This window comes from Simochromis diagramma, unplaced genomic scaffold (assembly GCF_900408965.1).
Source record: "Simochromis diagramma unplaced genomic scaffold, fSimDia1.1 OVJJ01000320.1, whole genome shotgun sequence".
Classification (NCBI taxonomy): Eukaryota; Metazoa; Chordata; class Actinopteri; order Cichliformes; family Cichlidae; genus Simochromis; species Simochromis diagramma.
The window spans coordinates 12,035,705-12,060,509 of NW_024386773.1; the positions used below are offsets into that span (position 1 = coordinate 12,035,705).

The window sequence follows — 24,805 nt, forward strand, 5'->3', positions numbered from 1 at the left end:
CTTGGTGAGAGCAAAGAGGTTTGGAAACCATATCCATATTTACACTTTCTCAGTTTTCTCATCTTACAGTGTCTTTTTTTGCCCTTTTCGTTGTTTTTTTCTTCACACTTGTGCCGTCGGGTTCTTTGCCTTTTTCAGTGTCTTTGCCTCAGACTCGTGCTGACTCTTCTCTTCTGTGTTTCCCTTTGTGAAGGTCTCTGTAGTTTAGCAATCTAGTGTCCCGCTGCCTTCATTTCCTTTCAATAACACATTCTTTAGTGTTTGCTCTTTTTTGTGCCACACTTCTGCGTTGTTCTCACTATGGTCAGCGTGGAAACAAAGGAAGACATGAACAAGAAGAGGCAGCAACACATGAAAACAGGAGAGAAAGAGGGTTCTGCATGGTTACAACTGAGAGCCTTTGTGATGTGTCTGTGGTCAGCTGACCAGTGGCTGCTGGACTTCTGGGATGATATGTTTTTCTTTATCCATGTTTGACTTTTACCGCAGAGGTTTATTGGCCTCTGTCAGCACTATAACATCCAAGGGTGTATTTCTTTATAACCTCAGCTGGAGTGGAGGCGTTCTGCTATGGCTTCCACTAAGAAAAAGGGAAATATATCTGTATTTGCTCTGTACTTCGCTGACTGCCTCCTGGTGACATTAATGCTGCAGGAAGTTGTTGTTTATTGTGTGTAGCCACAGAGGTCATTCGGCACCTAACCAAGCTTAAATACCACGTACCCCACAGAGCCAACAGGCTTATGAGGCTCAGATCAATCTACCTTTGGAGCAAAGGTCAAACATATTTGTATTTCTCTGGGAACTTCCTGTCTGGTTGTTTTTGTATGCCGTTTAATTTCTGTCGCGATAAAACACGTTCACAAACAATTTTATCATTTGATTTTTTCATTCACTGCTACTCACACTGTAGAAACCTTGTGCACAGATTTAACAAATGTGGGTGAAGCAGTGAGAAGCCCAGAGCACAAAGCGCCGCCAAAGCTTACAGAGTTTCTGCTTGCTGAATGCTGGAGGGCAAACTGGCTCTTTTAGGCAACTCTGCTTCAAGGTTGAATTCAAATCAATCCGACTTTCTTCACGGCTGAAACAACAGGCCCTCTTATAATTGGTAAGAGGGCCTGTTGATAAGGGTATAATTAGTTTAACTGGTATGCAATCACACAACCTCTTTGACTGACACCTTGAGGTACACAGAGTTGGCAGGTTGGCAGGTTTATTTAGATTTTAGCAAATTCAGTGTGATAATCTTACTATTAAAGGGGACCTACCATGTTTCTTTCCACATTCATATTTTCATTTCTGGACTCTACTAGAGTAGCTTTTCATAATTCATCGCTCAAAAATAATCCTTTTTTATTTTACAAAGGGTCTTGGTGACTCCTCTCCGTTCATCCACCATCTGAAAAAAGCCTTTTAGGATGACTCGCTTCATATCAACTCCTGACAGCCTTTGTATCTGAGATGACCATATTACAGAGTCTCCCTCTCTGACATCATGTAGAACTGAGAATAGAAAACCTAACAGTTTAAAACAGTGTTTAGAGCAGTGTAAAGCCTGGCACACAGACACTAATGTCCACATGAAAAACAAAGTAAAAATACTAAACTATATGTCACAAACCAGTCGTGTGGTCATGTGAGCATAAAGGTGATGCACATAGTGACGCCAATTAAGAATTTGAATTAATTAGGCCTTTATGTCATTCAGACATGTAATTGGTTTGTGTCATCTGGATTCATTAGATAAATAAAGATGGATATTATCTGCATAGCACTGAAAATATATGCAGTTTTTTTTGCCTAAGGGAACTCCATGATAAACTTGTAAGGGAAGAAAAGGCCTCATTTACGTGAACAAATCAGAATCGATTGATGAGATTCAAACCCCTGCAGTTTATTTTCTTTAAGATCAACAGTTTGTTATAGTCTCTGTATTAAAATGTTCAACAGTATCAAGTGCACTGAGGTCTAACAGGACACAGAGATGAGTCCACTGTCAGCGGTCGTAGGAAGTGCCTCCGACAGTGTGACATTGTAACTAGTAACTATTGCTGTTGATGAATTCTGAAACCTAATTGAACCTTTTCAGATAGATCATTCATCTGCAAATGGCCATGCAGCTGTTTGCAGGTGCTCTTTTAAGAATTTTTAATATAAGAAGCGATGACCCAAAAACGCAGGTGAGTGACTTAGGGGGTGGGGGGAGGGGCACAAAAGCTGAGCTCCAAGGCTTTTATAGGGCACTGGCACACTGGGCCCAGGTGTTCCCGATGTTGCTGACAATGAACAAACCGTGGTAGCGGGCAGGGTGAATGGACCTGGGGTGGAGAGGGTCCTCACAATACAGCTCCCTTTCTTTGTGTACAACAGTATACACTTCCAACCACCAGCAGATTACTTTGGCACTGAGGATTTGAAGGGTAAGCCAGGCATAACAGGCTGTTATCATTTTTTGGTTTCCACATATGTGACTCAGGATAGAAATTTATATCTGTTTATATTTTTGCACCTGTTCTCTCCTGCCATTCTTTATTTTCACACTCTTTACCTATTTTCTTTCCCCCCCTTGCGTTCTTCTCTAACGTGCTTTTGTTTCTTCTTCCTCGCTTCAGATGTACTGGGCGGATACAATGGGACTATCTTTGCCTATGGGCAGACTTCCTCAGGAAAGACACACACCATGGAGGTACAGTGCTGCTAAAAAATTCAAAAGGTAGCCCTCGCAATGTGGCACGTGCGAGCACAGAGATACACGCACATTTTCCTCCTTTTTAAACACCGTCTCCTCCTCTGCCTGTCCTGACTTTATGTCTGCCTCCGTCATGGCCATCATTCTCTATCTTTCTTTCTCAGCCTCATGTGGAAACTAACCTTCTTTACAACTCTCTGTGGGAAACAACCCTGTTCGCTTTCAAGTCAAAAGCCTCGCTGCTCTCCTTTCTTTTACTGTTCTATCGACTTTATTCGTCCCAGGGTCTGCATTTATCCTGCTCTTCACTTACATGTCTCTGTCTCATTTCAATCCTCCTTTAGGGAAACCTTCATGACCCCCAGGGAATGGGGATAATACCGCGGATTGCTGAGGACATTTTTGAACATATATTTGCCATGGATGAGAATCTTGAATTCCACATAAAGGTTGGTGTGGATTCTGACGTTTGTGTGTTCAAATTTGCATTTTTACCACCTTCTTCTTCCTTTTTTTTTTTTTTTTTTTTTTTACGTTTGCTGTTAGATGGAATATATTCAGTAGAAATACAACTTGAAGCTCTGATGTAATCCTCACATGGATGGGTTGAGTGGAATCAGCCAAGCATCAATAAATCATGATAAATAAACCATGATCATCCCACAGCATTTTCCCTTTTACATCACAGTCTTATAATAGAGGATAATACCTCATCAGAGCCACAGCAGATTATTGCAGCATTTTGTATTTGCACAGTGAGCACCTATCATCCTCCTCATTTATCTGCATTGAATTCTCTTTCTGTGTCCCTGATAAAATATTTGCTATCAAATGTTTTTTGTCTTTGCTGCAGGTCTCCTACTTTGAGATCTACATGGATAAAATCCGGGACCTGCTGGACGGTATATAACTGAAATACAGCTCAATTTTGTTAATGCTTCGTAGTTTTCTGTGTCACAACACAGATTTAAAAGCTGTCTGCTCACACACAGATGAATCATGTTTAACCGTTGACATTTTAAGACCTTATTACTTAAAGTGTTTGAACCCTATGCAAACTGACAGGCACATCTATAGCGATGAGCCACAGCATTAAATTTGCTTGCCTCTTTCTGAATGAGATGGATATGTGACCTCTGAGGGTGTCCTGCAGCGTGTGGCACTGGGATACAAGCAGAAGAGCTTTCAGGCCCTCTGGGCTGGTCGACCTCAGTGGTTGGGACTTATTCCAATGCATCCTGCAGCTGCTTGATCGGATTGGGATTTGGGGAGCTTGGGAGCTGGTCAATACCATGGGCTCTTTATTATGTTCCTCCAGCCATTTCTAAACAGTTCTTGTTGTAAGCTGTGGAAATGTGGTGGTGGTGGTAAATTGGTGTGAGACAACGATTACTTGGGTGGTATTTATCAAAGCAATAATAAAGTGAATCTCAGGAACCAAGGTGTCCTAAATTATCAAGGAGATAATCTGCGCCAGGGTTTTTAATCTTATGGCTAATCACTTTATATTTATGTTTAAGATATTATTCGGTTGTTGTCTCCCATAGGAGAAAATCATCCTGGGACAGGCAACTACTGCATCACAGAAACAGACAAAAAGAAAATATTACAACAAAAACCCTTAATGGGCACATTTTTAGTAAATACAGATGTAATTATAATAAATACCAGTAGAAAAATAATAATAAAAGAGTTACCTCAAAGGCTCCCAACTTCTCTCTGTCCTACACAGTAAAAAAAGAAAGAAAAACAGAAAATATTCTGTGACTTTTCTGCCTGTATTATCATTTTTATTATCTTTTTTGAGTGAATTAATAGGGGAAATTTTTGAGAAGCTAAAAAAAGAAGGCAACTGGACTTCTTTCGGTTTGTGATGTGTTTTCTGTGTTTTTTTTTTCAGAGTACTTGAGTTTTTCATTACTCAGTTTAACTGAGTGAGGGTCCACTGAGTGCTTATAGCACAAAGTGACCCTAGATCTCCCAACAGAGGTCAGCTAAAATCCTGTTAGCTGAACAGTGGACCGTATTAAAAATGTCTTGGGGAGTGAGGAGAGTTGTACCCGTGATTTCTCCTGATGTTTTAACTACATAAAAATGTTGAGGTTTACACTTACAGTCTTAGGTTTCAAAACCAGCTGGTAATGCTACAACATAAGATGGACTTTGCAGTACTAATGCTGCAAACACTAAAAACTTGGATTCTGTGGAGAAAATGAAGACGCTGATGGATTCTCACACAAACACACGTTGGTGCTGTTTGAGTTGACACTTTTATAAATATAAGCTGTGAAGCTATCAAGGAAAAGAAGCGTGCTTTTTAAATTATTCCGCTCTAGTGAAAAGGAACATTTATTATCACGCCCTCCCCTCCTCGCTTTTCATGGCCTTTTAATTTAAAAAAGCGTAAAATTAAACTGATCTGTGAAGTTAAATTGAAAAAGTAAACAACCTCACTGGCTTCCTTTATATCTTCGCTTTGTTCTATTTTCTGTATACACCCAGAGTCAACTCAGCATTTCGGCTCATAGTCTTATCACCCATATACAACCCGTGTAAAATGATGGAGAGGCCAGGATAGAGGGGTGTGATTAGATCTTTAATGGAGCCAGAGACAGTGGTGAAAGCCTCCATCTGTATGCAGGGGAGTCCACAGTGCCTGTGGAACATTTAGGCACTGAACAAAAAGAGTCAACAACAAGCCAGATGAATGGAGGCAGGAGAATAACAACCTATGGGGGGAAATGGCTGTAGGATGAAACCACACAAGCACACACTAACAGTCTCAAGGGAGAAAACGGCCTCCACAATCTGGTGAAATTTAATTACCGACATGATAAGACTTTCAAATGTGCAGTGACTAATGCAGGAATTTGGGCCAGTAAGTGCCCTTGCCAAAAATTGGTATTTTGTTCATTGACACTATCAGAGGCACGTGCTTAACCTCTCACTTTGACTTTATACAAAAAATAAGGCTTCAGTTCTTTTGAAAATATTCATAGCCAGGCCCTCGAGTATTTTTTCACGCTGCACACAGTGGATAGAGGCTGACTCACAAATATGAAGGGAACATAGTCAGGTCTCATTATAGTTGTGCTGAAAGGAAGAACACTTCCATGCAGATGCTTATTTGCACAAACACACACATGGGCAAACATTTACACTCATGAACACACACGCTCAATCCTCTAGGTAATAAAAAAAATGACATCTTCCATTTTTTTCTCCTCCTAACACAGTGACAAAGACGAATCTGTCAGTGCACGAAGACAAACACAGAGTTCCTTATGTGAAGGTGAGTCACCTACAGACGCGATTCAGTTTGCATTTTTCTCTATTATAAAGATGCTGTTTTTGTTGTTTATGAGTATAAGAATAGATCAGCGTGAGAAGATTGACATGTCTGAGACTGACAGCCAGTAGCTTGCTAGTTTTCTCAGTTCTGGCTTAATAATATGATAAGAAAATAAAGTTATCTGCACACCTAGGGCTCTATAATGCATCATCACACCTAACTTTACTGTGTTTGTGGAAATGACTGCGCTCTGGTTGATCTCGCTCAAAACCTGGAGGCTGTCAACATGGCAAACCCTCAAAAAAAGAGGGAAAAACAAACAAATAGAATTTTTATGTAGGTACAGAGGAACAACACTGACTCTTTCTACTGTTTCCTGACATGATTGAGAGTGTTATTGATGTCCTCATCTAAGCTGTCTTAGTCCAAGTTAAAGAAACCACAATTATTAATTCTGGCTCTACGCTCATGATGATCTGTTGTATGTTTAGCTAATATTTGTGCATATTACTGAACGTATATTTGATTTCCTGCTTCACTAAGGGCTGCACTGAGCGCTTTGTCACAAGTCCCGAGGAGGTGATGGATGTGATAGATGAGGGGAAGGCCAACCGTCATGTTGCTGTCACCAGTGAGTCACACTGTTGATCTTCCTGATGTTGTGACACTCACTCCGTCAGACACTTTATGTCAGGCTTTTTTTCCCCCTTCAAAGTTTCAAGATTAATGTGCAAAGGGGAGAAATGCATGGCGAGGTATGAAGTGAAGACTTGAACTTGAACTAAATTGAATGAACTTTTGTTTGTTCTTTAGACATGAATGAGCATAGTTCCCGCAGTCACAGCATCTTCCTGATTAACATCAAACAAGAAAACGTGGAGACTGAGCAGAAGCTGAGTGGGAAGTTATATCTGGTTGACCTAGCTGGCAGTGAGAAGGTAGGAAGAATGGGGATTTTTCTTTCAAAAACATTAAAAGGAGGGCTATAAACTCCAGACGTTTGCTGTTGACAGGGGTTTGAAACACTGGGGGCTTTGAAATGGTGTTTTCAGACATCAAAGAAGCAGATAAACAATGCATTAAAGCAACTAAACCTGAATCTTTATTGCTTTGGATTGCTCTGATTTTTAAAAATTCCACTTTATAAAAAAATTCAGAGGCCGAGAGCTGATTCCTAATCTGTAGGGTTGTTTCAGTCTGTCGCAGATGCATTATCAGGGTTACTGTTTATTCTGAAAAATAACATGTGCTAAATGGAGCTTTCAGACAACATAAACATCAAACTGATGGGAACCAAAGAACAACAAATTCATTCCACTTTTAAAGGTCTTCTAGGTGAAATCTGAGTCAGCTCAGCCCCATCACACCATCTATAAAACAATCTATCACTGGGACATAGTTCAAATGCTGGAAAGCAAATAGAAAATACATTAGAGGCACTGCTAAACCTGGCCCTTGGCTCCTTGTGTTGATAGTATTGGTAGAAAACTTCTACCTGGATAGATGTTGATGTCTGTGGTTTGTAGCTGATAAGTGCTGATAGTGCATCTGTAAGTTGTCTTGGTCCTCCCTGGGGCTCAATAAGTAAAAGGTTCTACTCCAGCAGCTTTTTAGGCTTTGGTACAAAACGTTATTGACTGGGCTGAACAGGAGCCTGACGTATGGTCCACAGAAGGCTTTGATAGGACGACTTGCTCTCCTCTGTAATTAAGCTCCTCATTATTTTGCCGTAAATAATTGCATCCCATGGCGATTATGACAGAATAACGTGTGCCTTTCCTTTCAAAGTGTGGAAATCGTCTGGGCTTGTCAGTGTTCCTGTCTGTTAGCAATTAGCTGTGCATGCACAAATTCTTCATTCTGATGCTGTGGAAGTGCTTTTTATTGCAGTTTTATTGCAAGACAGATTTCTAATAATTATTTCTGTGTATTTCTTTAAAATAACAGTTACATTTAAACAAATTTACTCATATTTAATTTTTTTTATTATTTCAAATTTGATTTTTCTACAGTTTGTTGAGCTGCATGCTGCCATTTGACATTTTTGCCATGCAAAATGTAAATTATTGCAACAATTCACTGAAACAAATTAACTGAAAATGCACAGAGTGAACCCTCTCACTGCTAAATTACACCACAGTGTCAGTGCCACCAGGAAAATAAACATAATTTCCCTGCTGATAATGTTCTTTACGGACTAATTCCTCCTGTCTGCGGGTGTATGTGTGTCAGGTCAGTAAGACAGGCGCCGAGGGAGCGGTGCTGGATGAGGCTAAGAACATCAACAAGTCTCTGTCGGCCCTGGGGAACGTCATCTCAGCGCTGGCTGAAGGAACGGTACGGTGGAGATTTGTTCCGAGGTCTATCATTAGCTTCATGTTGTTTAAACATTTTTTTCCCCAAACCTGGGTTCAGGCTGCAGTGAATTAGCTGAAAGTATTAGATTAAAACAACCTAAATTTCACAAATTAGGTAATTAGTTTAGTCGCTAGTCAAGGCCAAATTACGCACTACAATAAATCTGCTGTGTGTATCTGAAGATAGCTCTACAGGGTGGGTTATTTATATGGATACACCGTAATAACATGGGAATGGTTGGTGATATTAAAGTCCTGTTTGTGGAACATTAGTATATGTGAGGGGGCAAACTCCTCAAGATGGGCGGTGACCATGGTGGCCATTTAGAAGTCGGCCATCTTGGATACAACTTTTGTTTTTTCAATAGGAAGATGGGCCATGTCACACATCAAACTTATTGGTAATGTCACAAGAAAAACAATGGTGTGCTTGGTTTCAACGTAACTTTATTCTTTCATGAGTTATTTACAAGTTTCCCTTTGTTCACAGCCATTGACATGTCGAAGAGGTTAACACGTGAGGAGCGGATCGAAATTGTGTCGATATCTGGTGAACGCAGTAACCGGGTCATTGCAGCAAATTTCAATGCAAGACACCCTACGAGACCACCCATCTCCCATGCTACAGTTAGCAAACTGCTTGCTAAGTTTCGTGAAACTGGTTCAGTGTTGGATTTGCCAAAATGTGGACGCAAGAAAACTGTCACTAATGAAGAAACATCAGTGGCTGTCCTAGCTTCATTCAGCAAGAGCCCACAGCGTAGCACTCGCCGCATGTCACTGGAGAGTGGCATTAGTCGAACATCCCTTCGGCAGATATTAGCTACTCACAAATGGCACCCTTACAAACTCCAGCTACTGCAGCATCTCAACGAGGATGACCCAGATCGGCGCACAGAATTTGCAGAATGGGCAAAACAAAAATTGGAACAGGACCCTCAGTTCACGCAGAAGATTTTGTTCAGTGATGAGGCAAACTTTTATGTGAATGGTGACGTTAACAAACAAAACCACCGCTATTGGTCTGACACTAACCCACATTGGATGGATCCCTCCAAGACTGTTGGAACAACAAAAGCGATGGTTTGGTGTGGTACATGGGGTACAACGATAGTGGGTCCATTCTTCATCAATGGAAACCTCAAGGCCACTGGATATTTGAAATTGCTACATGATTATGTGTTTCCATCTTTATGCACTGAAGCTGGCACGTTCCCTGAGTTTTTCCAGCAAGATGGTGCACCACCACATTATGGGTGCCAGGTCCGAGCATTCCTAGATGAACAGTTTCCTGGAAAGTGGATTGGTCGTCGTGGGCCAGTTGAATGGCCCCCAAGGTCTCCCGATCTGACCCCCTTAGACTTTTATCTTTGGGGTCATCTGAAGCTAATTGTCTATGGTGTGAAGATACGAGATGTGCAGCACCTGAAACTACGGATACTGGATGCCTGTGCTGGCATTTCTCCTGTGGTGTTGCTATCAGTGTGTGAAGGGTGGGAGAAGAGGGTTGCATTGACAATCCAACACAATGGGCAGCACACTGAACACATTTTATAAGCGATCAGAAACTTGTAAATAACTTATGAAAGAATAAAGTTACGTTGTAACCAAGCACACCATTGTTTTTCTTGTGACATTACCAATAAGTTTGATGTGTCACATGGCCCTCTTCCTATTGAAAAAAACAAAAGTTGTATCCAAGATGGCTGACTTCTAAATGGCCACCATGGTCACCACCCATCTTGAGGAGTTTGCCCCCTCACATATACTAATGTGCCACAAACAGGACTTTAATATCACCAACCATTCCCATGTTATTACGGTGTATCCATATAAATGGCCCACCCTGTACATCCAATATAAAGGAATAGCACGCTTTGACATTTTGGGAAAAGCATCAGTTAGATTAGCAGTTTTGTATTCATACTGCAAATACTATCAGCATCTGGCTAGCTAAGCTTGAGATTAAAACTAGGAACAAGCTGATATGGCTATGGCTATGTCCAAATGGGTCATAAGCACAAGTTGTAGCGAAACCTATGTATTTATTATTATTGTGTCACTGCCACATTCTACTTTTTAAAGTACTCCCAAACCCCAGCTGTGTAACATGTGAGATGCAGTTACACTGAAGTATTTGCCGCTGGAAATCACAGCAGTGCACCTTGAATGAAATCCACACTGTTGTCTTGCAGCTGGGTTGGATGAATGCTTGCAGAAACATGCTAGCTTGTTAGCAGATATCCGTCCCTCCTCACCCATAATTCCCACCGCTGCTACAGCTGGTAATACAATCCAGTCTACCCACTCCTTTCAAGCTCTGTCGTTATAATTAAAAAACTCCCCGTCTCGTGTTATTATATGCCTCTGAAGGCTTTAAAGAAACAAGCTGAAAAGGCTTAGGGAACTCTTGGTAAACTTAAAGGAAAGGCTCTCAGGCTGTAAATGCCTCAGAAATCTGTTAGAAATTCTGCTGCTATTCAGTCTTCTGAGCAAGGACAAAGTCTTTTTGAAAACATTTCAAGTGTTAAAAAGGTTATACTGTCAATTATCTACCAGAGAGAGAGAGAAATCACCTTTTCCTTTGTTCTCTCCCGATGCAAACAACACATATTTTTAGTTTTTCAAAGACAGACGTGACGGTGCAGCAATTCAGTATTTCCTTCAGCTTTTCAATCCTCTCGTTTGTCTTTTTCACTGCCCGTTGCTATCTTTAATCCTCTTTCTTTGCTTCTTTTTATCTCTTTGTAGAAATCCCATGTGCCATACCGTGACAGTAAAATGACTCGCATCCTACAGGACTCGCTGGGCGGGAACTGCCGCACCACCATGTTTATCTGTTGCTCTCCCTCTAGCTACAACGATACAGAGACCAAATCCACCTTGATGTTTGGCCAACGGTAACGTTCTTCCATGCTAAGTAGCCATGAACGTCTGCGCTGCGAAGCACAGCACACATTTGCGTCTCTCTCAGCTGCAGTCGCGGGGATGTTTTCGCTGAAATGTGCTCACCTCAGATATGCTGTTCACATATTACTTCCTCTAACTTTTCCTTTGACGAAGTTGCTTTAGAAGCAGGCTTTTTTTTGTAGTTTGGGTCTTGTTTGTTCAAAATCTGTTTTACCCCCCTCTTCAGATAGGTAAGGTGCATTCATGGAGTCTGATTTGGTTTGCTTGCCAGATTTCCTCTCTTTACTTGCTGTCGACTTAAAAAAAAACCCCACAGATTGAAAAGAAAGATCCTGAAAAGGCTTTTTTGTGGACATCCAGCCTTTCCCCCCTACCAATGAATTGAGACTGACATTGGAGTGTTGGTTGAAATAAATAATGTATTACAGAGCAAAGGCAGTTAGAGAATTCACAATGGATGTTTGAATTTAAAGATTTGGTCTCTTTTCTCTTTTGTCAGAAGCACTAGCTGTACAGTGCCAACAATTATCTATTTTAAAGATTAATAGAATGTATAAGAAATACTGTAACACCACATTAAATACATCTGCCCTGTAGAATTCAGCATATTTTCTCAGAAAAGCCTTTGAATGGACATAAAAGTCAACAGTATTAGGTCTGCAATCCTAGCTTAAGCTCATTATTGTTGTTATTGTTGTTTCATTCATTATTAAAAGTACAGGTTTTATGGGTGGACTGTGTATTTATGCAGAGCATAAATAAGTCATGACCACTTTGTTCAGCATTCAGAACATATGCCACCTGATGTTTGATTTTCAGCATTTCCCTATCCAAACAACATGTTATCTATATTCTGATGTGATGAGACTCTGGATAACACCGTTTGTCTGACTAATGTCAGGGAATAATTGAATACAGACACTGTTTTCTCACTGAAGTGTGAAATGAAGAGAAAGCCACTGAGTGCTGCAGGTGTTTCAGTGTAACTGTTTCAGGTGTAAAACCACATATTTTTGTTGTATGGCACTGTGCAAAAGTCTTGAACCACCCTCTCGTTTCTTCATATTCTCCTTCCAAGGAGCCAGACTTTCAGCATTTTTGTAAAAGTGATCTTGAACAATAGTTCTCTGGGTTATCTGAAGGTCTTTCAAAGTTTTTCTTGGACATTGCCTATTTTTTAATCCAGTCCTTGAACTCGGTCATTTTCAGGGGAATGTTTTTTTAAGGGTTTTTCTTGTTTTTTTTCCAAGTGAAGTAAAAAAAGGAAATAGTAGGTCAAAAAAACCACCTACAGCAGATGACCAGTATCCAAAAGTAATGTCCACTGTCCACTCTTCACCAAAACCTCATCAAAATAGTGTTAGTGTAAGGGCAGCTGTCATTTCTAAGGAAAGGAAACAGGGGGAAGAGGCTGATGTATGCCAAATTACAAAAAGCTGGACTAAAAACCAGTGGCAACAGGTCTAAAGGAGTGTTTTTTATGTATGTCAGTATTTCCAGTGGAGTGAGGTACAACAGTGAGTATCTACAGACATCTGTAAACACTCTGTCATGTGTTGGAGGTTAATTTCAGCGAGTGGTGTAGAGGATCTTACCGGTATTGATTAAATTATGAATGCAGAAAAGTACCATCAGATTTTGATCCACCATGCAGTGCCACCTGGAAAGCATCTGATTAGCAGCACCTTCATTTTTCAGCATGGCAATGATTCCAAACACACTGCCAGTGCAGTACAAGTATACCTGTGGAAAACTATCAGTCATGGACTGGCCTCCCCAGAGTCCGGACCTCAACATTACTGAAGCAATGTGGGATCATCTCGGCAGAGAATGGAACAAAAAGCAGAAACATCCAAAGTAGAGCTTTGGGATGTCCTTCAAAAAGCCCGGAGAACTATTTCTGAAGACTACTTGAAGGAATTACGAGAGCTGCCTGTGAGAGTTCAGGCTGTGTAGACGAACGAAGACGTCAAAGCAAATACTGACCTTCAAGTTCATTAATTAAACAAACATAATTGTTTGTTTGCAGTGGTTATGTTTCAGTCACTACAAAAACAAAATCTAAAGCAAGACTTTTTTATTAATTATTTATCCTCCCATAAATACTCTACCTTATATGATAAGTGCTGTATATTTGATGTGAATATGCTTCAGGGGGGTTGATACATTTTTATATTTTAAATTCCTTCCTCTTCATCATATCCCTTTTAACCAAAGTTGGAAGAAACCCAATTTGCATACCAGTTAATGAGATGGAAACATATTTTCATCAAGCAGCTGCGACTGGAAACTGTTTTGACAGTTTCTCTGTTCTCTTCTGTTGTCTTGCACTTTCCTTTTTCCTCTCTCTCTTATCTATATATTTTCCTTTTACCCTCCCCTCATACTGTTTCCTTTCCTTTCTGTCTTCCCTCCCTCACTGTATCCCTCCAATTAGAGCCAAGACCATTAGGAATACTGTATCAGTGAACCTGGAGCTCACAGCAGAGCAGTGGAAGAAGAAGTATGAAAAGGAGAAGGAAAAGAACAGGTCAATGAAGGAAACTATTCAAAGACTCGAGGCAGAGCTGAACTGCTGGAGGAACGGTAATACTTGCACTGATATAAAAAACACTTAACATCATCTTCCCCCAAGAGACGGTAAAAATAGTTGCCTGTGCATTTTGAGTTTATCAGTGAGAACCATGAAATGCATATATTTTCAACTGCGCTAATGCCAGGGACTGTGTGGGGATGTTCGCTGGTTGAGCCTCTTTGTTCGAGACGGATTGCACTGAACATGTTCATGGTCTCAAGAGAATTAATTACTTTCCCACTAATATCAGTTGCAGTTTGTGTTTAGTTCTAATTAGCAAATGTTAGTATTATAAAAGGTGAAAATAGGATGGTAGAAATGTAATAAAACATGCAAAGCGCCAGCGCGGTGAGCATTTAGCTCAAAGCATCACAGAACTGCAAGCGTGGCTGCAGACGTCTTAAATTACTCCTATAAAAGAAACAAAAAGAGTGAAAATTGAGTGCTGGTTTAAGCAAATGATTGTAGATCTTGATCTTTAATCTTTTTTTTTTAAAGATTAACTGCCTGCCATACAGTAAAAAGAACGATGGTGTTAAAAGATGAAAAGCTTGTGCTCGAGAGAGATGATACTCCGGCTCAGAAAACACTACTTTTCTGAAAAGAAGAGCCACTGCAGTGCATGTCCTTATCCCAGTCCCTTTTCATGCATGGAGGAGTATTCACTGACAGGAATGAAAATTTCACCAGCCCGCAGGCTTTATTTTGCAGTCTACGCAAGTGCAGATTTAACCTCATTTGATATCATCTGAATACCTGCCAGGGCAGATATGGGACAAGGGGAGCCAAACAAACTTGCTGGACTTGTGCCCAAAACGCTTAAAAATCCCTCCTTGGTTATTTTTATTCCATATTATTCAGAATTTTACACTTTGCATAATTGGATTCCCCCTGCACTGTATTGAAGGCAAGACATGATTCAGGCCTTATGATTTATGAAACCTTATGCATTAGTAATCTTCACAGAAGCGAGAGCTAATCACATCTACAGAAAAGTCATAACTTACACTGGTCTTCTCACATGTCACGCACTCACTCATAACTGTTTCAGTTTGCAGACAAAAAAAACACAAGTATACGAAGCATCGTAGGCACGCGCTTTTCCTGTTAATTACACTTGCACATGCGTCTCTTTTGTTAGACGAGGTCTTTTCAAATGTCAGCGCTCTCGGTGCTAGCGATCGGTTGACATTCAACTTGTGTAATGAATCTTTTCCGATGTTTTTCTCCTAAAGATCATTCCCTCGGAGCCTGACCTGAATTTTAAAAATGTTGCAACAAGGATTTATCGATCACCTCTTAGTGAAAATAATTTCTTTCATTCCTTCACCCCATTCTCCTTCACACACATAATCTTTTCCTCGACTGTCTTCCAGTCTCCCACGCAATTCAGTGCTTTTAATTTCCTAATTAATCATTTTGACAATATCGTCGCGCTCACTCCCCCCTCACTGCCCCCCATGTTGTTACCCACCTCAGGGCAGGAGCTCCTTGAGAAAGATGCTATTGACCTCCATCTTGTCCCGCATGCCCACAGACAGGAACGCTTGTCTCACACAATAAATTTCATTCATTTGCAGAGCAGGAACTCCTGTGGTGTGCAGTAGAGACACACACACATGCAGGTCTTTGTCACATTTAATTTTGTGGCTACTTTTATTGATTAGTACACCGTCAAGTCAACAGGTGGAGCTCAAAGTGTCAGCTGGGTACATTGTGAGATTACTTTGAGCATATTAGAGTTAGAATCACTCCAGTTCTTTATTTAATCACTCCTCTACTCTAGAGCTACCTATCGTGCTTTTAATTAGTCAGATGAGTGCTGTAGTGAAGCCTTGCAGAGGCAGACGTAGTCAGCTTCTGAAATCAGTCAGCAGTAACACAGAAAGTCTCTTCTTTCAACTGCATCAAGATGTTTACACATACATGTCGGAGAAAAGTGGTCACTGCAACACAGAATCTGCAATCCAGTTCAAAAGGAACTCATTCTTTCTCAATTTATGTCTGTTTTTTAACCCTAAAAAATACAAGCACTGGACACTTTACTAGGTACACCCCTCCCCTTTTGCCTTGAGATGACTTAATTATTCATTGCATAGATTCTACAAGTTGCTCGAATCATTCATCAGAGATTTTGGTCCATATTGACATGATGCCGTCACACACTTGGTGCAGGTTTGGCAGCTGCACATACATGATGTGAATCTCTCGTTCCACTACCTCTTAAAGGTGCTCTGTCGGATCGAGATCTGGCAAATGTGGAGGTCAGTTGAGCATAGTGAACTCATTGTGATGTCCAAGAAGTCAGTTTGTGACACGGTACATTATTCTGCTGGAAGCAGCCATCAGATGATCGATGCACCGTGGTCAGAAAGGGTCAGCAACAATACTCAGGTAGGCTCTGAATGATGCTCAATTTGTAGTAGGCGGAAAATATCCGACCACATCACCACGACCAGCCTGAACTGTTGATACAAGACAGGATGGATTCATGCCTTCATGTTGTTTCCACCATTTCTGACCCTACCGTCTATCATGCTCGTCGGACTGCCAATGTTTTTCCAGTCTTCTACTTAAGCCTGTGTAAACTGTAACCTCGGTTTCCTGCAGTGGTGTGGTCTTCTGCTGCTGTAGCTCATCTGCTTTGAGGTTCAAATGCTCTTCTGCATAGTCTGGGATGCATGGGTGCATTTCCACATAGAGAGCCTCTGCTTTCTTATTTTTCAGACCATCCAATGTGGGATGGAAAAATGCACTCTGAAAACACCCAGATTAGCCCCGTCTGGCACCGACAACTCTATGCTGAGATGCTGCTGTGTGATTGGCTGACTGAAAAACTGTGACAAAAAGCAGTTAAACAGGTGTACCTAACAAAGTGGACAGTGATTGTAATCACTGGACATACTTTACAGCTTTTCTGTCTTTCCATATAAAGTAAACTGTGTTCAGTAATTCATTATGTGACAGGATCATATCTAATAACATAAGAATCCCACTATTTGTTAAATGAACAGACATGTTTATAAAGACATGTCATAAACCTCTTAATACTTCCAAAGGAGGGCACTAAGCTTGCAGGCAGACATTTTACCGTCCCCTCCACGAGGTGTAGAGTTTGCGTAATTATTTCTCTCACAAGCCAACTGACACTTTGATAATATGTCTGTTGTGTATATATTGTATTTTGCACTGCTGTTCAATCAGATTATATGGTAAAGAACACTCATTTTTGGCACACTGCATTATGCTTAGGGCACTTACTAAACTAAGGATTAACCTTCTAATCACATTTTATGCATTAATCCTTACGGTAGGATTTGCAGGAGAGATAAGAGCAGCACATTTTCAAAACCTGAGAAAAAATCTTCCCTTGTGTATAGGTGAGGATGCTGCTGTGCCGGGGCAGCTGTGTGAAGGATCTGAGGATGCCCCCCTGGTTCTTCCAGAATCTGAGGAGTCAGTTCTTGACGTATGCAGCCCCTGCACTCCTTGCACCCCCTGCTCTATTGCCTCCTCCATTGTGGTTCACATCTCTGAGGAGGAGAGGCAAAAGTACGAGGAGGAGATTCGCAAGCTCTACAAACAGCTAGACGATAAGGTAATGAACGAACAGTGCACGAGGATGGTTTGTGCACGGATGTAGAGCTCCTCACACACCACGGCTGCGTTTTCTGTAATGTTATGCACACATTAATTCAAAGACTGTGTCATGCATACATTATTTATGTTAATGAGTTCAGGATCATACACATAGTAGTGAGTAATGTAGCAAACACAGAGGAAGTAGTAACTCTGAAAAGTGTTAAAGCTTTAAATTATTTAAGACTTCTGCGTACACACGCCGTTTTATAATGTGTCATTTTTTGTGCCTGCATACTTTTTCATTACTAGATCTTTCCTTTAAATATGCAGAAGCATATACTGACATGTTTTCCTGTACATGCCCTGCTGTGTGAACGCACACACTGCCCTGTGTATTCATGTATCCCTGGGGATGCATATATTTTATTTTGTCTCTGCTGATGTGGTACAGTTATAACAGACCTGATGCATGATATTCTATATGTTAAATGTATTCGTGGATACAAATGTATACATAGCAGATACCTGGGATTTTTCTTTTATTGTACTCAGTCGCGGTGTACCTCGGATGTCCCATCATCTCGTATGGCGTGTGCGAGCTGCTGCAGATCACTATGTGACATATATATATTATTGTTTTTCTCTGGTAGCACTGACCCCGCAGCTTCTGTAGAGCCAAGCATTAAAAATCCTCCTCCTCTTCTTATGATCCCGGTTCTTTAACCTTTTGTTTTTTTTGGTGTTATAGTTTTGCATTATTGATCTGAGTATTTTCGAGTGTTTAGTTTGTGTTATAACTTAGTGTTAGGTCTCATTTCCTGTTTTATTTTGATAGTTGCTTGCCTCTAGTGTATTGTGTTTAGTTTTACTTCTCTTTCTGTCTTTAACTATTGTCACCTGCACCTGCTGTGTCCACTTTCCTAATTGCCCAAAAAGTGCTGTCTTACCCTGAGTCTTTGTCTCAGCATCTGTTAATGTTCTCTGCTTGTCTTCAGATAGTTTTTAGAGTTTGTTTAGTCTCCCAGTGGATTTTCTGCTTTTCATTAGCTGGAAAAAAAATCCAGCATTGTCACGGTTCGGCATGGCAAACCGTGGGAGGTGTGGGGAAGGAGGACCCAGGCGCGGTGCTCTATGTACAAACAGTGCGTTTATTTACAGTGTATGGTACAAACAACAATAAATCCCCGTGCTTTCCCTGACTCCCGTGTCGTGTCTCTCCGTGAATAGTCCGTGTCTCAGTGCTCTCCGCTCCCGTGTCTCAGCACCCCTCGTGCTGGCTGCTGTCTGGCGCTCCACACTTCTCCTGGGGACACAATAGACGCAGCCGTCAGGACGCATATAACCGCGGGCATACACACACTAACTCAGTTCAACTGGATGACTAACGTGGAGTCTCATGGAATGATCCCGCGTCGGTGGGAGCTCCAAGACTCTCCTAAGTAGCTCCCCCGACGAGCCCTGATCAGCGGCAGGTGTGTAGCTTCGGGTGTGGCCAGTCCCCTAGCCGGGCAACACCCACCAGGCCTGAAGGCACCTGTAAACCAGTGTACATACACACCTGCACCCATATACACACACACACTCACATCTACAAGCATGGAGAAGAGCAGCAGCAACACCAAAAATACATATAATATCACCAGTCCATGACTGCCCAGGGATCCTGGGTCGCTCAGACCCAGGATTGTTTTCTTTAGATTATCAAACACCTGAAGAATCACAGATTACAGTATTAGTAGTTTCTACTGTTACCATTGGTAACATATTGGTAACATATGTAGTGTAACTAACACTGTCCTCCAGGATCTTGTTTCTGTGGCAAACAGCTTATATCTACAGTGTGTTTGTTTCTTTGTTGGACTTATTTTCTGGCTGCTAACAACAACCTGCTCAGGAGGAGAGCTCACCTCCTTGTTAGAGGGGAAGCTGTGGAGCCTCCGACCACAGTCAAACACCTTGGACTGCATATGTCCAATAACCTTACATGAACTACAAGTACTGCAGTATTATTAAGAAAGCACATCAATGGCTGTTTTTTATGAGGAGCCTGAAGGCCGGCCTTGGAGCTTGCATATGCTCATCTGACTCATAATCTGTACATATAAGATAAAGTAATTACACGTCTGGCTTGTAACCTAGATGGAGCCTTGTCTCTGATCTCTACTTTTCTTTGCAGGTGTCTGAAGGTATGCAGTGTTCTTAGAATTAAAACATGCTCATTACTTTAGCCCGTATTTTTTTCCAGTGAGACAGAAATCAGGGCTTTGGGGCATTTTTCTTATTTAATTACTTTTTTAAAAGAAGACACCTCACCACCTCTGGGAATTAGAGAGAATGCAAGTTTAAGGCACTTTGATGGTCATTTATATCTAGGCACTGGTCTCACTCTGACTTTTTTTATGCTGATGAAGCCACTCTCTTTCTTTTGTCGGGTTACTGATCGATCATTTTGCCCATATAATTGCTGATGCCGTTCCCTTTTTGTCATAAATCAGGCCTTCGTTTTCTAAAATGTGCGCACAGTGGCAGATCCAGTTATGGTGAAAAAAAGATGTATGGGTATCCGGTCCAACATGCAGCTGTCGTCTATTGTAAGTTTAAAGCGTATAGTTGTGAATGGAAACTGAACACATAATACGACTGTGGGTGCGTGTGTCTTTCCCACTAAAGGATGACGAGATCAACCACCAGAGCCAGATGGTGGAGAAGCTGAAGGAGCAGATGCTCGACCAGGAGGAGGTAAAGGATCTTGGTTTTATTTCCTTTCATCAGTTTGGTTAAACAGCTCACGGTGGGCTGCAGTGTCTTTGAATGTGGAAATGAAAACTACACTGTGAATAGAAGTCAGCTGTGAGACATTTATTATCCTGCCCGTGAGATTACTGACAGAAAAAATCCTTTCAGGTGCCAAAAAGCAAGAAATTAAACTGTCATTGTTTAATTGTGAGTGCATCACTGTTGCTGTGTTCTACATGCTAGCAGTGGTTTAATCTAGAATAGAATTAAGTGGCTGAACAGCGCAGAAAAGAATCGATGAAAAGACTGAAGAATGACTGAAGCTTGTTAAGTATTCGTTTCAGAAATTGCTCCCTAACTTTTACACGGGGAACGATTGTTGTTGTTGTTTTTTTTGCTGACATGACTGAACACTGCTGCTGACAAATAAACATGCTCTCTAGGGATTTGATCTGTAATTGTCACTTTATCACATAAATATCTGCTGCAAGTAAGTAAATCAGTACTTGTAGGAAGAACAGCAATTAAAAGACTCCATTAAAACCCAATTAAGAGACGTATTTGCAGCGTGTTTTCATAGGAGAGGCTAAACTGTTGAGGAAGAGAACCTAAAAAAGGCTTTGGGATGAAAAGGACTTAATTCATTCAATCATTTCCCAAATGGTCCTGCTACGGGTTGAACTGACACAGTCCTAACTACCCAACCGTGGTTTGTTTATAGTAACGCAAAGTTACATTCATTTATCTAAATAAAAGCCGTATGCTGCAGTGCAAATATGCCGGCACTCCAAGCGGAGAACATCTACATTTAATGGCTTCCATTCAGTGAAATGACCCACAGTGGGCTGCAGCAGTGCAGCAAACGGCATGGTGGCACAAAAGCCATCTCTCAATCTTTAAATTATTCTTTTGTACAGTTGCTTGAATATTGTGTGACAGGGTTTGTGCAGACATTTAGCTCTTTATGCCAGAAAACAGGATAACTCTGTTAAGACCCAGCAGCTCTGCTCTGTAAATAATGAAGCGAGCACTCAGCAGGGAAGTTTCACCGTTCCACTTTTAAAATAGTTTTTTCTCTATTTACAGTTTGCAATAAGTCGAATGTCTGTGCCCCTCAGCTTCTCGCATCGTCCAGAGGTGACAGTGAGAAGGTGCAGTCGGAGCTCGGCAGGCTGCAGGCCGAGAATGAATCCGCAAAGGCCGAAGTAAAAGAGGTTCTTCAGGCCCTGGAGGAGCTGGCGGTCAACTATGACCAGAAAAGCTTAGAAGTCGAGGAGAAGAGCATGCAGAACAAGCTCCTGGCTGAGGAGCTTTCAAAGAAAATGGTGGGTCTGACTTCCAGGAGGCTTTTTGAATAAATCTTTTAGCAACAAAGTTCTGTGGCTAAAATAAAGAAATAGATCATGGACAGATGTTGTGCTTTGGTGTGTTTACAGGGAAGCAAACTGCAAAAAAAAAAGTAGAAAAGGAACTCTCTGTAATAAAATCATTTCTTCATTTAAGCCTCCATCTTACAATATGCTGAGCTACTGGTTCAAAATGCAATTAGTGAGATAAGTAAAATTAAAGCTGCATGTAAAGAAGATAAGGAGAAAATTCTGATGAATGGTGCCACCCGTGGTCATGGCGGCAGTGCGCCCCAGGGTGGCTGTGGCTACAATGTAGCTTGCGATCACCAGTGTGTGTGAATGTGTGTGTGAATGGGTGGATGACTGGATATGTAAAGCGCTTTGGGGTCCTTAGGGACTAGTAAAGCGCTATATAAACACAGGCCATTTACCATTTACCATGAAGATAACAAAGAAAAAGTGAAGTATTGGGATTTCTTTTGTTTTCTTTCTCTTTTTTTTGCTTCTTGACTGGTTCAATGTCGTGCACTACGACTGCCCACAGAGAGCACAGCTCTGACTTTGCTTGATTAAATGTATTTTTCACAGAAAAGCTTGTTTACTTGAAGAAAACAGTCAACGCTTTAAAGTTTAGTTTATCTTTGATTTTTTTGTAACAAAGACATCCAGCCTTTCTGGATCGAGACCTTCCAGTGACTGTGTTTTCAGTAGTCGTGGTCTGAAAATGTTTTGCTTTTGTGTGATGGGAGCTTTATGTTTTTACGTTTTTTTTCTCTCTTCTCACTGGTTGGATGTGGGTGGGGTTCAGCCACACATAATGTCTCATATTTCTATGAACCCGTCAGATAGGTAGGCTATTTTTTGACTCTGAGTCAAACCACACCTACACAGTCCTGCTGAAGAAGGGACATTGACTGTTAAACTGCTAATAAATATACTTAAAGACAGAGAAGGAGAAACAACATTTGTAGCACATTAGCATCTCTTCATTGGATTCCTGTTAAACTGAACTACACTCTCGTACAAGGTCTTGAATAATCAGACACCATCTTATCTTAAAACCCTCATGGTACCATTTCACACCAGTAGATTCTCTCACTTTCAGACTGGTTTACTTGTTGTTCCAGGAGTATTTAAAAGTAGAATGTGAGGCAGACCCTTCAGATTTGTAACCAACTACCAGTTTAGATTCAGGAGTGTTGGAGACAGACTCCATCTCTACTTTTAAGATTAGGCTTCAAACTTTCCTTTTTGCTAAAGCATATAGTTAGGCCTGGATCAGGTGACCCTGGATCCTCCCTTAGTTACGCTGCAATAGGTGTAGACTGCTGGGGGATTCCCATGATGCACTGAGTGCTTTGTCTTCACTCACTATGTGCCTACACACCTCTCTGTATTTAATCTTTAGTTATTATTAATGTCTGTCTCTCCTCACCCCAACTGGGTTCTTTCTGTAAAAAAGGAAGTTTCTCCTTCCTGGTGCCAACTCTTAAACCACGGGCGATCGTGGCTCAAGAGTTGGCAGTTTGTCTTGTAATCAGAAGGTTGCCGGTTCGAGCCCCGGCTCCGACACTCTCGGTTGTTGTGTCCTTGGGCAAGACACTTCACCCATTGCCTACTGGTGGTGGTCAGAGGGGCCGATGGTGCCAGTGTCTGTCAGTGCGCCCCAGGGCAGCTGTGGCTACAATGTAGCTGCCATCACCAATGTGTGGAGGACTGAATGTAGTGTAAAGCGCTATACAAATACAGGCTATTTACCATTCCCACTGTTGCTAAGTGCTTTGTCATAGTGGAGTCATCTGATTGTTGGAGTGTTATCTCTGTATCATTGTACGTCTTTATTTTACAATATAAACCACCTTCTGGGGACTATTGTTGTGATTTGACACTATATAAATATTTAAAATACTCTTACTCAAAGTAGCAATTTTCCCATAAATTTTGTAATGTTTACTGCCTTATTCTATATATATCTGATTATATTTACAATTTGGATAACTGTTAAAGTATTGCAGTAACTATCAAAGCCTGGTTGCAGTATATCCCTGATGCACACAACGTTGTCTGGTAGAAGAAAACTTACAGTGATAATTTACAGGCAGGTTTTTTCAGTTACATCGAGGGCTTTGAATAATTTCTTACCATATAGATGGATGTTTATTACCTATTAAATATTCAACAATACGTGTGTCATGTGGAAGTGTGCCTCACAGTTGAAAGAAAGTGTTACAGAGAGTTGAGCAGAATGAGTCGAGGAGATGAGCGTGCAGAACAAGCTCCTGGCTGAGGAGCTTTCAAAGAAAATGGTGCGTCTGACTTCCAGGAGGCTTTTTGAATAAATCTTTTAGCAACATAAAGCACATTATTTAAATAAGCCCAGCCTCTGTATTAATTGTCCTTCTGCAGCACAAATAAAGTGAATAATAGATAAAAGTCAAGAGGAGACCACTGGCAGAGCTGGTCAGAGCTTTGTGCGGTTCCTGACTTATTCAGTGATTTAAGTGACCATATTTGACCTTCTTATTAAATCCTCTTCAATATTTCATCAGTGTGTTTCAGTCTGCTGCACGTGTCCTTCTGTCTTTTCCTGTCTATCTCAGGAGCAGAAGCTGATTGAACATCTGACAACAGAACCACCATTTAGACTGCTAAACCTGCCTGAAGCCCTCATTTCTCCTCAATAGCCTCTATAGCCTCTTCAGTCTGCTCTGCTCTGACCTGTCTGATCCTGCACAGAGAGTGTCTGAGACTTTGACAAGATATGAAACTAAATACAAATAAGATTTCAGTGCTGGTAAATGCAGGTGGTGCTATATGAGAAAAGAAATCCCCTCATCAAAATCTTTTGGAAATGTTTCTCAGTCTTGAATTTTTAGGCACGTCGGTCTTGCCAGTTGTTACAGTAGAAATGGGAAAAGCTCTGGGAATACTGAAGCACATTCATCATGGCCGTCATCCCCGCAGCTGCCTTCATCTTTGTTTTTAGTGGGAACTTGTCGCTTCTTCTGCAGGTGTCCGTGCCATCGCTCACCATCACTGCCATTGATCGGCTACTTTAAACACCATAATTCATCCATCTGGCCATTGAAACCCATTTCTTATCAACATGATTAAGCCCATTCATCACGTCAATGAACCAACTCTATTCATCATCCCATGTTTTACTTGTTTATAAAAGAATCAGTTTCAGCTCATTATTACCTTCAGTTTATCTTAAGATGACATTGTGACATGAGAAGTGACCGGGAAGACTGTAACAGAGCTTGAAGTGAATCACAGAGATGAAGATGGAAGAGCTGATTAAGGAGTATT

At 41.1% G+C, this 24,805-nt stretch overlaps 1 protein-coding gene and 1 long non-coding RNA gene across 3 annotated transcripts in view; one reads left to right on the forward strand and one right to left on the reverse strand.

Annotated features, from left to right (window-relative positions):
- The window catches only part of kif5ab (kinesin family member 5A, b), a 69,195-nt gene that overhangs the window by 22,597 nt on the left and 21,793 nt on the right, over positions 1–24,805 (forward strand). For both annotated transcript variants that reach the window (XM_040008418.1, XM_040008419.1), the window contains exons 3-14: positions 2,616–2,689; positions 3,037–3,141; positions 3,546–3,594; positions 5,929–5,984; positions 6,528–6,615; positions 6,798–6,922; positions 8,217–8,321; positions 11,093–11,241; positions 13,689–13,837; positions 17,207–17,424; positions 20,079–20,147; positions 21,263–21,469. In XM_040008418.1, the coding sequence (XP_039864352.1) occupies positions 2,616–2,689; positions 3,037–3,141; positions 3,546–3,594; positions 5,929–5,984; positions 6,528–6,615; positions 6,798–6,922; positions 8,217–8,321; positions 11,093–11,241; positions 13,689–13,837; positions 17,207–17,424; positions 20,079–20,147; positions 21,263–21,469 (1,394 nt within the window). The remainder of the gene's footprint in view (positions 1–2,615; positions 2,690–3,036; positions 3,142–3,545; positions 3,595–5,928; positions 5,985–6,527; positions 6,616–6,797; positions 6,923–8,216; positions 8,322–11,092; positions 11,242–13,688; positions 13,838–17,206; positions 17,425–20,078; positions 20,148–21,262; positions 21,470–24,805) is intronic.
- LOC120719436 lies at positions 18,537–18,839 on the reverse strand. The gene is made up of 2 exons (XR_005692688.1): positions 18,795–18,839; positions 18,537–18,711 (listed from the first exon to the last, which is right to left on the reverse strand). It is a non-coding gene; the product is annotated as an uncharacterized LOC120719436 (long non-coding RNA).